This window comes from Hyperolius riggenbachi, chromosome 10, assembly GCF_040937935.1.
Source record: "Hyperolius riggenbachi isolate aHypRig1 chromosome 10, aHypRig1.pri, whole genome shotgun sequence".
NCBI lineage: Eukaryota > Metazoa > Chordata > Amphibia > Anura > Hyperoliidae > Hyperolius > Hyperolius riggenbachi.
In genome coordinates, this window is record NC_090655.1 from 145,921,328 (window position 1) to 145,935,269 (window position 13,942).

At 44.4% G+C, this 13,942-nt stretch overlaps 1 protein-coding gene and 1 long non-coding RNA gene across 4 annotated transcripts in view; one reads left to right on the plus strand and one right to left on the minus strand.

Moving 5' to 3' along the window:
- The window catches only part of OPN4 (opsin 4), a 77,085-nt gene that overhangs the window by 62,292 nt on the left and 851 nt on the right, over window positions 1-13,942 (plus strand). Inside the window, exons 8-10 of one of the 2 annotated variants that reach the window (XM_068258592.1) lie at window positions 5,149-5,338; window positions 8,375-8,524; window positions 12,530-12,598. In XM_068258592.1, coding sequence (XP_068114693.1) covers window positions 5,149-5,338; window positions 8,375-8,524; window positions 12,530-12,598 — 409 coding nt within the window. The remainder of the gene's footprint in view (window positions 1-5,148; window positions 5,339-8,374; window positions 8,525-12,529; window positions 12,599-13,942) is intronic. The other variant, XM_068258593.1, reaches the window with a different exon arrangement.
- Window positions 1-13,942, minus strand: part of LOC137536408 (uncharacterized) — a 125,133-nt gene that overhangs the window by 32,954 nt on the left and 78,237 nt on the right. The gene's annotated exons all lie outside the window — the stretch shown is intronic.

The following is a 13,942-nucleotide window of genomic DNA, read 5'->3' on the forward strand; positions in this document are numbered from 1 at the left end:
CCAGTATGAAAAATAAAAGAAGGGAGAAAAAATACTTAGTTCCTGGAAAGATGTCCTTATTGTGGGAAGAATCATAAAGTCCTTGGTTTCAAAGTCCAGAGTTCAGAGTTCAGACCAGGTGGATGCCAGCATATCCTCAAGCTGGCATCTGATGAGTGCAAGATGGTTCAGTGTGGAGGACACAGCCCGCCTGCTGGCTCTGTGCTTTTGATGAAGCTGGTTTGGGGGTGTGGCAATGCCAGCCCCCTCTGAGCTACCAGCAAATGACAGTTCATTCCCTCTGAGAGATTTTAGAGCTAAACTTATGAATTGCTGTAACTCCTGAACCATACACGTTACATTTAGGGGGGTAACAGCTTCATACTTGGAGGAAAATACAGATTAATATGATACCTGACATGGCTAGTGCATCAGATCAGGGTCCTGAGTAGATTCATACCTGGGTGGTAGGGGCCCCGGGCCCCTCTCGACTGGTATCAAGAGATCCAGCATGACCCTACGGATCCAATGATACCGCTCTCATAACCACCCTATTTATTGTATTCTGTAAATGGGCAAAAGATTATATTGTACATTCATTTCTTCCTGCTAAGGCCGGAGTCAGCCTGACTGGAGTCCAGCTGTGTCTGCTTCTTGTCTATGAAAAGGCCCTGTTGGCTCCTTCAATTAACATCTGAATGTGAAATCTGCTTAGACAACTTTGAGTTTACACCTCTGGCTTGATCAGCAGTCACAGGGCCAGTCTTCCTGCCAGCTGCTTGTCACCTTATACCTGATGGATGGGCCATCAGCACAGCTTGAAGCCAGGGACTCTCTGGGCCCAGGCTCATTAGCATATCAAAAGAGCCATCCTGCAGTTAAGGTGATGCTATTCCTCTGCTAAGAAGGGACTGCAGACCTCCTACACAATAAATCCAGATTCTATCGATTTGAAGCGCAATCGACGCAGAGAATCGAGTGCGATCGCTTTTCTTCACGGGCGGTTTCAGGACGCGCCTGCGTCCCCGCAATCGTCCGTGACAGTCTACTAGACCATAAAATACACATTTTTGTGGATTACATCTTTCTTTGGGAATGCCCAGAAACCCAGTCTATATAGGAGGTGTTTCCAGGTGCATTTCCACTAATTTCAGTCTGTACTGTCTATGCAACAACAGCAACATACAGTATGTTTGGGAATTGTCATGGAGCAAAAACGTAGTTCTTGAGCATTTCTGAGTTTTTCTTTCTCATGGCTCCATGCAACTTTGTTTTCAGGATGTGTATAGGTTGTCACTGTTACCTGGCTAGCCAGAAGGAACCCATTGCTGTAGGATGATGCACCGGCGTTAGTATGGTTGAGTTGAGCCAGTATGAAAGTCCATAGGGAAATTCCCCAAATGTGTTTGGGTGGACAGCACCGTTTCATACTACTAGATATCAGATACGTTATAATAACAATACACCCAACTATTCAGCCAGTTAGAATGCTTCAAGTTGTATACGTTGCTGTGATTGGAGAACTATTTCCTATGGACTTTCACGCTGGCTCATTTCAACCATACTAGCTCCCATACACTTTGCATCAAACAACAGCAGAAGCATACATTTACCTGTAAAGGGACACACACAGAATTGGTGATTAATCTGCGTGTTTCCACAAACTTGATTTTAGGTCATAATGATGTAGGTAGAAAAAAACAAAGTCTTGTAAAGGTCATACCTTTTAATGGCTAACCAGTGGCGTACCTAGGGCATTTGGCACCCGGTGCTGGGTATTAAAATACACACACCCCTGAAAAAAAGGGACGTGGCCACAACCTGCGGCATGCTTTGCACGCTGCGGTGGAAAATGGGCGTGGTCATGACCAGATGAGGGCGGAGCTAACTGTAATTTAAAGTATTAGCTAGTATAGTTGCCCCAGTATAGCTAGTATAGTTGCCCCCAGTATAGCTAGAACAGTTGCCCCCAGTATAGCTAGTACAGTTGTCCCCAGTGAAACTAGTTGCCCCCAATGAAGTTAGTATAGTTGCCCCCAGTATAGCTAGTATAGTTGCCCCCAGTATAGCTAGTATAGTTGCCCCCAGTATAGTTGCCCCCAGTATAGCTAGTATAGTTGCCCCCAGTATAGCTAGTATAGTTGCCCCCAAAATAGCTAGTGTAGTTGCCCCCAGAATAGCTAGTATAGTTGCCCCCACTCCCCAGTATAGTTGCCCCAGTAGTATAGTTGCCCCCAGTATAGCTAGTTTAGTTGCCCCCAGTATAGCTAGTTTAGTTGCCCCAGTATAGCTAGTATAGTTGCCCCCAGTATAGCTAGTATAGTTGCCCCCAGTATAGCTAGTATAGTTGCCCCCAGTATAGCTAGTTTAGTTGCCCCAGTATAGCTAGTATAGTTGCCCCCAGTATAGCTAGTATAGTTGCCCCAGAATAGCTAGTATAGTTGCCCCCACTCCCCAGTAAAGTTGCCCCAGTAGTATAGTTGCCCCCGGTATGGGGGAAGCTTGGAAGGAGGGGTGGCGGGGAGGGGGGCCAGACCCCCCACCTCCCTCACCTGGGTCCCCTCCTTCTGGCGCTTTCCCCCTCCTAATTAGCAGCAGCTTTAGATATGCGGGCAGGAGCGGACGGAGAAGACTTACCTGCTTCCTGGCGATGGCGCACACAATGCTGGTCTCCGACTTCTCTGTCGCTCACTGCGCTGCCACTAATCAGGAAGCACAGTGGGCGGTGGAGAAGGCGGAGAGCAGCGCCACGTGACGATGATGCTGTGCGCCATCGCCTGGAACGCAGGAAGCAGGTGAGTAAGTCCTCTCCGCCCGCTCCTGCCCGCATATCTAAAACTGCTGCTAATTAGGAGGGGGGAAGCGCCAGAAGGAGGGGACCCAGGTGAGGGAGGTGGTGGGTCCGTCCCCCCTCCCCGCCGCTTTCCCCACCACCCCTCCATTCTGTGTTGCTCCCCCCTCCTGCACAGGCCTCTGTGGAAGGCCTTGATGACACCCCCTGGGGCACCCGACACCCGGAGCGGGGCGCCCCCTGCCGCCCCATGGTAGGAACGCCACTGTGGCTAACTGATAAAGTTAAAGTATGCAAGCTTTCTGGGATCTAGTCCCCTTCTTCAGGCATATTTCAAGATGTTAGCTGAAGTAAAACACTGATGCAGGTAAATAGTAAACTCAAAAAACTTTCTTGCTTGTTCATTTTTGAAGTTACCTTAAGAATAAGTACTTTGAGATCTTGCATGCTGTGTCCTGGTTCACAGAAGTGTTGGCCCACCGGTGTGTCCATTTTACCATCATTAATTTTAAAGCGGCGATGGTTCTTTCTTGTGCGCAGTTTTTTGCCTGTTTCTCCTATATAGATAAGCAAGAAAGATTTTTGAGTACACATTTATGAAAATGTTTAAGACATTAACAGAAGGTTTAAATTGTGGAATGGGATTCATGACTCCTTATGTAACATGATTGACTTGGCTTCATGATCTTCAGAAACCTGCTGTATTTCATGTGTGCTTGCATAAGCTCACTGGCTCCAGCTTGCTGATCACCTGACATCTAACTGCTAAACAGTAACCAGCACAACTGCCATCTACATGTTTACTATTTACCTGCATCAGTGTTTTACTTTAGCTATCATCTGGCAATATGCCTGAAGAAGGGGACTAGATCCCAGAGAGCTTGCATAATTTATCTTTATCAGTTAGCCATTAAAAGATATTACTTTTACAAGACTTTGTTTTTTTTCTACCTACATAATTTGTTTGGCTAACACGGTACAGAAACATTTTTACTACTAGGTCATAATGATAAATTCATGATTTGTCACTCATCACAATAAAGCTTAGAAAATAAAAAAATAATTTAGATAATTTCTTGCTCACATGAACACATTGTTGCATTGCATATGCCCTTGCCTGAGATTTCTGGGTAACCACCTGGTTCTTACATGAAGAATTTTCAGTTTCTGTGTAACGTGAACCTTCTGTTTTCATGCAAAAGTCATTTTAGCCATGGCATTTTTCACATACAGGGCCATATGCAATTCTCTTTTTCACCTGAGTTTTCTCCTAGAAGATAATTTTTCATCTTCAATGTTAAATAACTTTACAGCACTTTTCAACTAAAAAAGTACCAAAAAGTAGGTGAAAAGGTACTATCAAATTTATTTTTTAGCATTATCTTGCTTTCTGGTAGCTTAAAAGGCATTTTATTCACGAGCTTAAAAATATCACCTAGGAGAAAACTCAGGAGAAAAAGTGAATTGCATATGGGCCACAGTATGTATCCGGCACTGGAGGGCCTCCCTGAATAAGCTTTGTCATTCGCTCGACACTCACATGTTTCTGATCTGAAAGTGCTTCCACCACTGAAATAACATTTCTGGAGTTTCATTGCCACTTTTCCTAATGAAAATTCAGTCACATACCTATACTGTACTCTCACATTAATGATTTCTTCATTCATCATAACGACACCTATGAGGTGCTTCTACTCACTGTGAAAGAACATTAAAGAATACAGTGGTCCAATTGCAGTGTTTTTTTAGATTGGCACCAGTTGATTCTTGCACTAATAGTAGGGTCAGGTTTTGCCAGGGAATACCTGACCTGAGAGTGAAGTATAATGCTGGAAATACACGGTTAGATCCGGCGGCTCGATTATCTTCCGCTTGATTTTCGCTATTGTCCGCCCGCGGGTATCGAGCGGGGAATCGATCCGCGTGGTGATCGGACATGTCGGAAATTATCAATCGAGCCATCAGCGGCTCGATTGATAAGAATCATTACCCGTGTATGCCCAGCATCAGACAAAGTCAGGAACAGACAAGAGGTCATGGCTGCTGGCAGAGTTGGCTTTACAAGTGATACAGTAGGTTGGGACCTGTGGCTAGCAGACATAGTCATGATGATTTAGGTGCAATGCACTTTACGTCTTATCCTTGCACATATACAGTACTCACTGGGGCACAATATGCCTGCACATTTACACTGTGCAAAGTACACTAGGGTTTTTATGAGTGAAACTTTTTTGATGAATCTTTTGGCACAAGGTAGAAATCTTGGCTGCAATTCGAATGTTGCTGAATTATAATTACACAGACGGAAACAACTACTCACCTTATTGCATGTATTGTTAAATAATTTCACAGTTGTATCTCTATGTTCCAATTCACAGGATGGCCATTGCCAAATATATTCCTTGTTTGAGACCAATACTCAGAGTGACTCGCAAAGACTCCAAATCCTTCACCAGCTATGCTTCTTCTAGACGATCTACTGTTACCAGTCACTGCAGCCAGTCTTCTGACTTGGCCGGACACCACAAGCTTAAAGGACGTCTACCTTCTGTCTCCGATAGTGAATCGGTAAGAATGATGATGTGTCACACAACCCTATTTATCATTACTGATTTCCTCATACCTCATTCCCAATTTCAAGTCACAATTACACCATAAGCAATGCCTAAATCCTGATACAAGAGAAGCAAGTGTGAAAAATAGTATGTATAACTGGTGCTGCACTAATAGTGTTCCAGAAGAATTTAATCAACAGAAATGAGACTGGCCAGGCAGCCAATGTATCCAGGTGGTAACCACCTCAGGCCCCATTTACAGTCAGGCACTTTCTGGCAGTGTTTTGCGCTTTGCTACATGTTATCCTATAGGATTACTTGCACTGCACCGCCTGCAGTGTGATTGCCATTTGCACTGAGCACAAACGCAATGCATGCAGAATTTTCCAGGTAATTGCGATTTGATTCTCTTTCTCTTAAATGAGAATCACAGACGAAAATTGCGGAAATCGCAATGGAAAAATGGTATTGCAATTGCTAGACAATTACGTTTTGAATTTTCTAGTGTGAACAGTATAGTACATAATATTGCAATAGACATCAAACTGAGTTTTGGCCACTAGGGATGATCATTGAGATGCTATTAATTTCGAATTATTGCCAAGGTGTTTGCTAATCTGATGCAAATTTATGCAGTGGAGAAATCAAATTCAGCAGAAGCAGCCTTTAGTCCATTTTCAAGGTGCATACATTTATATAACGTTAGCACAAAAATTATAAAAACAACCTACCACTAAGGGAGTTTTGTAAATGATGTAGGCTGGAGGGTGGGGGGGGGGGGGGGTGAGGTGCAAAGCATTTTATTACCTTTGGGGTGCTGCTCCCTAAGCACACACCCCTCCCCCTAATGAGTGTATGTGGTCCTTCATGTAATGGATTTCTGCCACAGCTGATACAGCTTGAGGTGGTCACAATGATATGGTGCATTCCCAGAAGCAGCAATGTAAACCTGGATGTGATTACATCTCCAGGCCTAGGTAGATGTAATCACAATAATGGACTCCTGGCATGCATTGCAGTGGCCAGACCACGTGCTATCATCACCGCCACTTCAAATAGATGTGGCAGGTAGACTTTTTGCTGCCTGAGGAAAAGTTGTGAGGATGCACCCCCACCCTCCGATTTGGAATGATCACACAGCACCCGACAATTTACTCTGCTTCATTTAATGTTCTCACACGGCATGCTGCAGCTCAACACAATAGCACACTGGCTGGTTGTGAGTCTGTGACAAACAATCTGCTCACCCTCAGCCACTCTATTCCTCCTCAGGTAGGTACACACAGTACTAAAATGCTGCCTCTGAAATCTCTGTGCCTGATGCAAATGTTTCACCCGGCTTCATGAGAGAACCGGCCCTGATTGTGCATTATTAGAGGAAGCAATATCATACGTGTAAATTGTGATGGTAAGCTTGCTCAGGATTGTGGTGTGTGTGTGTGTGTGTGTGCGTGCGTGTGTGTGTGTGTGATAGTAATGCACATTACCTTAGTTACTAACACTTTGTGCTAAGAGTCATGTAACTTTGGATACCCACCATGCAGTCAATAGTTATATTAAATGCATTTTCAATACCATTCATCACAATAAGAATTAATGCTGCATTTTATTACATGATTCCTATGATTTTGTCAATGTTTTCTCCTACTAGTTGAACCATGGTATTCTATACCTGTTCAAAACATATGTTTGTAGAGACCTGTAAGGGACATTTTCCATGGACATACAGCTGGGCAACTTGCTAGCGCTGCACTTTTGTCATTGACATAAGAAAAACAAACAAACAACTTTTTGATGTAATCATTTATATATATTATATATAGCAATTATTTTTTATAGTTAATCAGTAAGGTTTGTAGGCTTATAGTGACTATTGAGGTAATATATTATGAAGCCACTTGTTGGCAGTATAATACTGTATGTAACAGTGTGCACTTTATAATTGTTTTCTTTATTTCAATTATTTTATGTGATCAATGGAGAGCAGCAAGCTAATGAGAAAAATGCTGTGACAGCAAGGTCTAAATTAACATTTATTTTTCAAATATCAAGATATTACCTTTCATAAGTTTTAATTTATGTCCATTTTTGAAAACTTAATTGCTAGACCAGAGTGACATCGCTGCAACACAAAACTTACAGGATATAAAAAGTTTGCCAGACCTAAAGTTGGCTATTAACTATTAACGTTATGATTCTTCAGATGATCGATTCCCCCGATTGAATCGAAAGATTCAATCGGGGGAAAAAGTTCAAATCGATCCGTCTTTCACATCAATTCCATTAATCTAATTGAAATTGATAGCAGCTTTACTTCTGTTAGCAGGCCAAAATGATCAATATTACGATTAAATCGGAGAATCAATTATCCAAAGAATTGTATGGTTAATAACCACCGAGATAATTCAATAATTCACAGCCACATTCACAAATAAAATCCATCTACAAGGGGCCATAAACAATTCCACCAAATGAAAAGATTTTTCAATTTTTCAATAAAAACTAATGATATGTAAAAAATTAATCGATAGTGCTGTGGCGCACATGGCATGAGTCATGCCTGCACCCCTCTAGATACGGCTCTGCATAGAGATGGCAGTTGCAGATACCGGAAATGCTATGGGCAATAGCATACAAAACTGGAAACAGAGTACGGGTGACAGTAACACTGGACAGCTAGTGCCCACTTTGAGTGACATTTGACAAATGGAACACACTCAGTGTAAATCTGTGACAGAACATAGAGGGAATGGTACAAACTACAGATGAGGCAGTAACAAATTTACATACATTTTAGGAGGTTCCCCATATACATGTTTTCTCCATCTAAGAATGTCACAGGGATTTCCTATGAGGTTTATGCAGTACAGATTGCCACTGTGAAATAATTACCTAAGTATCTTTTTAAGAAGAGATGTTCCTGTACGTCAGGTAATGTTTTCATTCCTTTCTCTATTCCCACATACTCCTCACCACCAGTGCACTGTCTCATAATAAATAATCTGGCATCCGTAAAGCAGAATGTCTCTTTCCAATATATTTATTGCAGGGCTGGACTGACACTGAAGCTGATAGTAGTGTGAACTCCAGGCCAGCCAGTAGGCAGGTTTCCTATGAAATGGGCAAAGACACAACTGAGGTCAATGACATAAAATCCAAAGCTAAGCTGAAAAGTCATGACTCGGGAATATTTGAGAAGGTAAATTTTAATACTGTACTACAGTAACTGGTTTCAATTAATTTTAAGTTTTAGCCCTTCCCAGTACTTGTGGTGATGCCCAATCAATCTGTGTACTTGTTTATGCATTTCTTGCTTTATGTGACTATTTTGTGCATCATGATGTTTCAAATTCACGTGCATTTCAAGTTAAACTCCAGTTTTGTTTAAAAAAATTTAAGAACTTTTTAAAAGAGATGTTCATCTGCCTCTACTCTTATGCTGGGCATACACGGCTCAATTTTGCCGCTCGATTCTTCCGCTCAAGCGATTCCCCGCTCGATTCTGCAGGCGATTCTCTTATCTTCTGCTCATTTTTCTTATCTTTTTCCATTGTCCTCAATGTAGAATCGAGCGGTGAAACGATCGGGTGGGAGATCGGACGTGTCGGAAATTATCTATCGAGCCATCTAAATTACTCAGGATCGAATCGTGTATTCCCAGCATAAGACACTGAGATCATCCATTCTACTATTCAGATTTATAATTCAGTGTTTTCCTAACCAGTCCACAATTTTTATCAAATCGCACTGATGAGCCACTGGGAAAAGCAGCAAGCCAACTACTGGGACAGGACTTTGGCAATGGGGTGCTGCTGTTTGAAAAATATTGCTGAAATAGGTCATGGCCCTTATTCAATTTTTTTCTCTTTAGTTTTCTCCTAATTAATATTTTCACACCTTATAAATAAAATGCTTTTTAAAGAGAGTCTGAAGCGAGAATAAATCTCGCTTCAGACCTCATAGTCAGCAGGGGCATGTGTGCCCCTGCTAAACCGCCGCTATCCCACGGCTAAACGGGGGTCCCTTACCCCCCGAAATCCTCTCCGAACAGCGCATCTCCTCTTCTGCATAGAGGCAGGGCTAACTGCCGCAGCCCTGCCTCTTGCGCGTCTGTCAGCGCCTATCTCCGCCTCTCCCCTGCCCCTCTCAGTCTTCCTTCGCTGAGAGGGGCGGGGGAGAGGCGGCGATGCGCCGCTGATAGATGGCGCTGAGAGGCAGGGCTGCAGCCGTTAGCCCTGCCTGAAGAGCAGCAAAATCTATGACCAAGTTGGTCGTTGATTTTGCAGGGGGAGGGGGTTGGGGGGTCAGGGACCCTCGTTTAGCCGCTTGATAGCGGCGTTTTAGCAGGGGCACACATGCCCCTGCTAACTATGAGACAAGATGCGAGATTTATTCTCGCTTCAGTGTCTCTTTAAGCCACCAACAAGCAAGAAAATACTTTTGACAGTACCTTTTCATATTTTTTTTGTACTTTTTAAGTTGCAAAGTGCTGAAAAGTTATTTTAAACAGAAGATGAAAAACTTTGGAGAAAAAAATTGAATAAGGGCTCATATGTTTTTGGATAGCTAAAATAATGTTCAGCTGAGTACAGTAAAAAAATGGACTGGAAAGGTATTTTCTTATCATTATTCTGTTACAGAATGGCTTGTGTGGCTGATTGTGTGACAGATTCACATAGTTACATAGATATTTGGGTTGAAAAAAGACATACGTCCACAGGCTCGGACAGAGCCGCCGAACCACCGATGGTCCCATCGGTGGGCCCCGACTGCCCCTCCTCCTGGGGGCCCCAGAGCTAAGAGGGAGGGGGGCACAGCTTGGAAGGGGGGGAATTGGGCACAGAGCGGCGGGGAGGGGGGAAGCGTCCCCCCCTCCCTCACCTAGGGCCCCCCCTTCTGCGCACCCCTCCTCCAGAAGTGCAGCCAGGCTGAGCCAGCAGCGAGCGGAGAATAGCTACAGAGATGATGCTATCTCTGCTCCGCTCCGAGTCCGCATGCCGCTGCCCTGCTGGTCTCTGACTGTAGTGTGTGACGCTGTCCAATCACGCTCTCCCAGTACTTCCTGCGAGAGCGTGATTGGACAGCGTCACTACAGGAGACAGAGACCAGCAGGGCAGCAGCGGCATGCGGAGCGGAGCAGAGATAGCATCATCTGAAGCTGGTAAGCTATTCTCCGCTCGCTGCTGGCTGCACTTCTCGAGGAGGGGGGTGCGCAGAAGGGGGGGCCCTAGGTGAGGGAGGCGGGGGACGCTTCCCCCCCTCCCCGCCGCTCTGTGCCCAATTCCCCCCCTTCCAAGCTGTGCCCCCCTCCCTCTTAGCTCTGGGGCCCCCAGGAGGAGGGGGGTGCGCGGAAGGGGGGGCCCTAGGTGAGGGAGGGGGGGGAATCTTCCCCGCTGATCTGTGCCCTCTGCCCCCCCTTCCAAGCTGGGGGGGACTTGCTCTGTGTGGGGGTATCTCTGCCACCAACCTGATTGCATTGTGTGGGGGTATCTCTGCCACCAACCTGATTGCATTGTGTGGGGGTATCTCTGCCACCAACCTGATTGCATTGTGTGGGGGTATCTGCCGCCAACCTGATTGCATTGTGTGGGGGTATCTCTGCCACCAACCTGATTGCATTGTGTGGGGGTATCTGCAGCCAACCTGATTGCATTGTGTGGGGGTATCTGCACCCAACCTGATTGCATTGTGTGGGGGTATCTGCAGCCAACCTGATTGCATTGTGTGGGGGTATCTGCAGCCAACCTGATTGCATTGTGTGGGGGTATCTGCAGCCAACCTGATTGCATTGTGTGGGGGTATCTGCAGCCAACCTGATTGCATTGTGTGGGGGTATCTGCAGCCAACCTGATTGCATTGTGTGGGGGTATCTGCAGCCAACCTCATTGCATTGTGTGGGGGTATCTGCCATGGCTGTGGAGTTGGAGTCGGAGTCGAGGAGTCAGAGTCGGGGCAATTTTGGGCACCCGGAGTCAGAGTCAGAGTCGTGGTTTCAGAAACTGAGGAGTCGGAGTCGGGAGTCGGAGTCGCATGATTTTTGTACAAAATCCACAGCCCTGTTAAGTATCAGACTAAGGAGTCGGAGTCTGAGCAATTTTGGGTACCCGGAGTCGGAGTTGGAGTCGTGGTTTCAGAAACTGAGGAGTCGGAAGATTTTTGTACTGACTCCACAGCCCTGGTATCTGCAGCCAACCTGATTGCATTTTGTGGGGGTATCTGCAGCCAACCTGATTGCATTTTGTGGGGGTATCTGCAGCCAACCTGATTGCATTGTGTGGGGGTATCTGCCACCAACCTGATTGCATTGTGTGGGGGTATCTGCAGCCAACCTGATTGCATTGTGTGGGGGTATCTGCAGCCAAACTGATTGCATTTTGTGGGGGTATCTGCCGTCAACCTGATTGCATTTTGTGGGGGTATCTGCCGTCAACCTTATTGCATTTTGTGGGGGTATCTGCCGTCAACCTGATTGCATTGTGTGGGGGTATCTGCCACCAACCTGATTGCATTGTGTGGGGGTATCTGCCGTCAACCTGATTGCATTTTGTGGGGGTATCTGCTGCCATTTGACTACTTGATGAATTATCATGAGGCATGTAACTACTTGAATATTTTATCTAAAATGTATCTGGTCAGACCTAATCTCTGTGAATAACGCCGCTACTTATTTTGTGTTTTGTATTTTTTTTTTTAAGTCTGCCCATGACTCATCATGACCACGTCGATGTTCCAGTGCGTGGTGACGCCCATTTAGTTTCGCTGCGGCATTTAAACATATCCCTATTGGAGACTGTCCTCAGAATTGCTCACAATCTATTCCCTACCATTAAGTCATGCAAAATTTCTAGAGTACATGTGTATGTGAGCCCAAAATGGGGGGGGGGGGGGAGGGAGGAGGAGAGGGGGGTGGGCCCCAGGCTGAAACTTCCTTGGTGGTCCCTTGGTTTCCCAGTCCGACCCTGTACGTCCATAGAGTTCACATTATGTAAAATTCAAAAGATAGTTGGAGTTTTTCTTTTGGTGTAATATGTATTTGAAGCATGTGTGTCTTAATTATTTTATTTCCAGTTATTGTTTTTTACAGATTGTGCCCATGTATTGCCTCATTGTATGTTCACTTGTTTATGCTGTTTACCACATAAATAATAAAATATAATAATAATAATAACAATAATAATAACAGTGACATTTAACTATATTCTAGACCTCCATGGATGCAGATGACATATCACTGGTAGAAATTGGTCCATCAGATCGGAGCTCCCCTCTTGCTGTAAGTGTCCTTAAAATGATTAATGTTCTCACTCCAAAAAAGCTATGACCTTTGCATCATTAAATTATTACCAAAATACCTTTTAGGATAGTGATGGCAAACTAATAGTGTAATAATCCAGAAAAACAAAACCCTCCCTGATTCTTCTGATGCCTCATTGCTAAACTGAAAGTACATCAATGCATCGGAGTTCCAGCAATAAATTGTATCACAGTTTGATGCTAAACCACACCAGTTTCCTGTGATGCGTAGCATGGCAAGTGCAATATGCTGCAACCACAAGGGCCTGATGAACTGTGATTATGGATCCATGATTCAGAAAAGATATGGTATGGAAAAGAGGACTTGCTTTGCCTATAATGAATTCAGGAGAAGTCAAGAATTCAGTATGTGATTTCTGGCCATTGCTATTCTCCTGAAAATGGCTGCGGTCACCACACGCTGGTGATGCTGCTTTCAATTGTCAAAAACATGCAGGTATGTTTCTAGCACTCTCACTGGCATGAGCGAAAAGGGGATGAAAGGACACAGCACGCAGCAGTGGATTAGGTAATGTATGTCCGCTCTGCTGCATTCATACTCTGCATGCATGACACACAGATAGGAGAGAGGGGCGGGCAGCTGGGGAGTTCGCAGAGAAATACACTGTTCAGAGAGGGGTTTACCAGTAGAACGACGGGGTGGGGGGAACAGCAGTCACAGCAGCAGTATAAAGTTTGAGAAAGGTGCGCTGACCCTTGGCTATAATTTGAGGAATTTAGGTCTGAATCGTATATAAGGCGACCCCTATGTTTTAAGTGAGTCAGTCCTAAATTTCTCAACTAACAGCCAAGGATATTCCATATTAAAAAATTACGCAAATTTTCAAAATAGCGGTTCCTGATTACTTTTACAATTAAAATAAAAAAAAAATTTAAAAAAAGAAACAACCAGGTCGGCACTAAGAGCAGTAATTATAGCTCTTTATTCCATGAGCAGATGGACAACAGTGACTGTTTCAGGAGTTCACTCCCTTTTACCTGAAATTTTGCATTACAATTTTGCATTGTGATTGCAAATTATTATGCGAAATTACGATTATGCAAAAAAATGTGTGCTTATCACTACCAGGAAGGCTGGAATGTGCATGTGCTAAACTCCACCCCTCGCCAATACCAACCCACATAGCTTTTAACATTCTGACAGTACCTTGCGAAGGATAGGAGGAGAACTCTCCCCTGCCCCTTGCAAAGCAAAATTTTCCCTGTTCTTACTCAGAAAGGAAGTGAGGTTTTAAAGCTATCTGATCACCTCCTCTCAATAAGGATATTATTGATATGATTTCACTTGTATGTTGCATTGTAA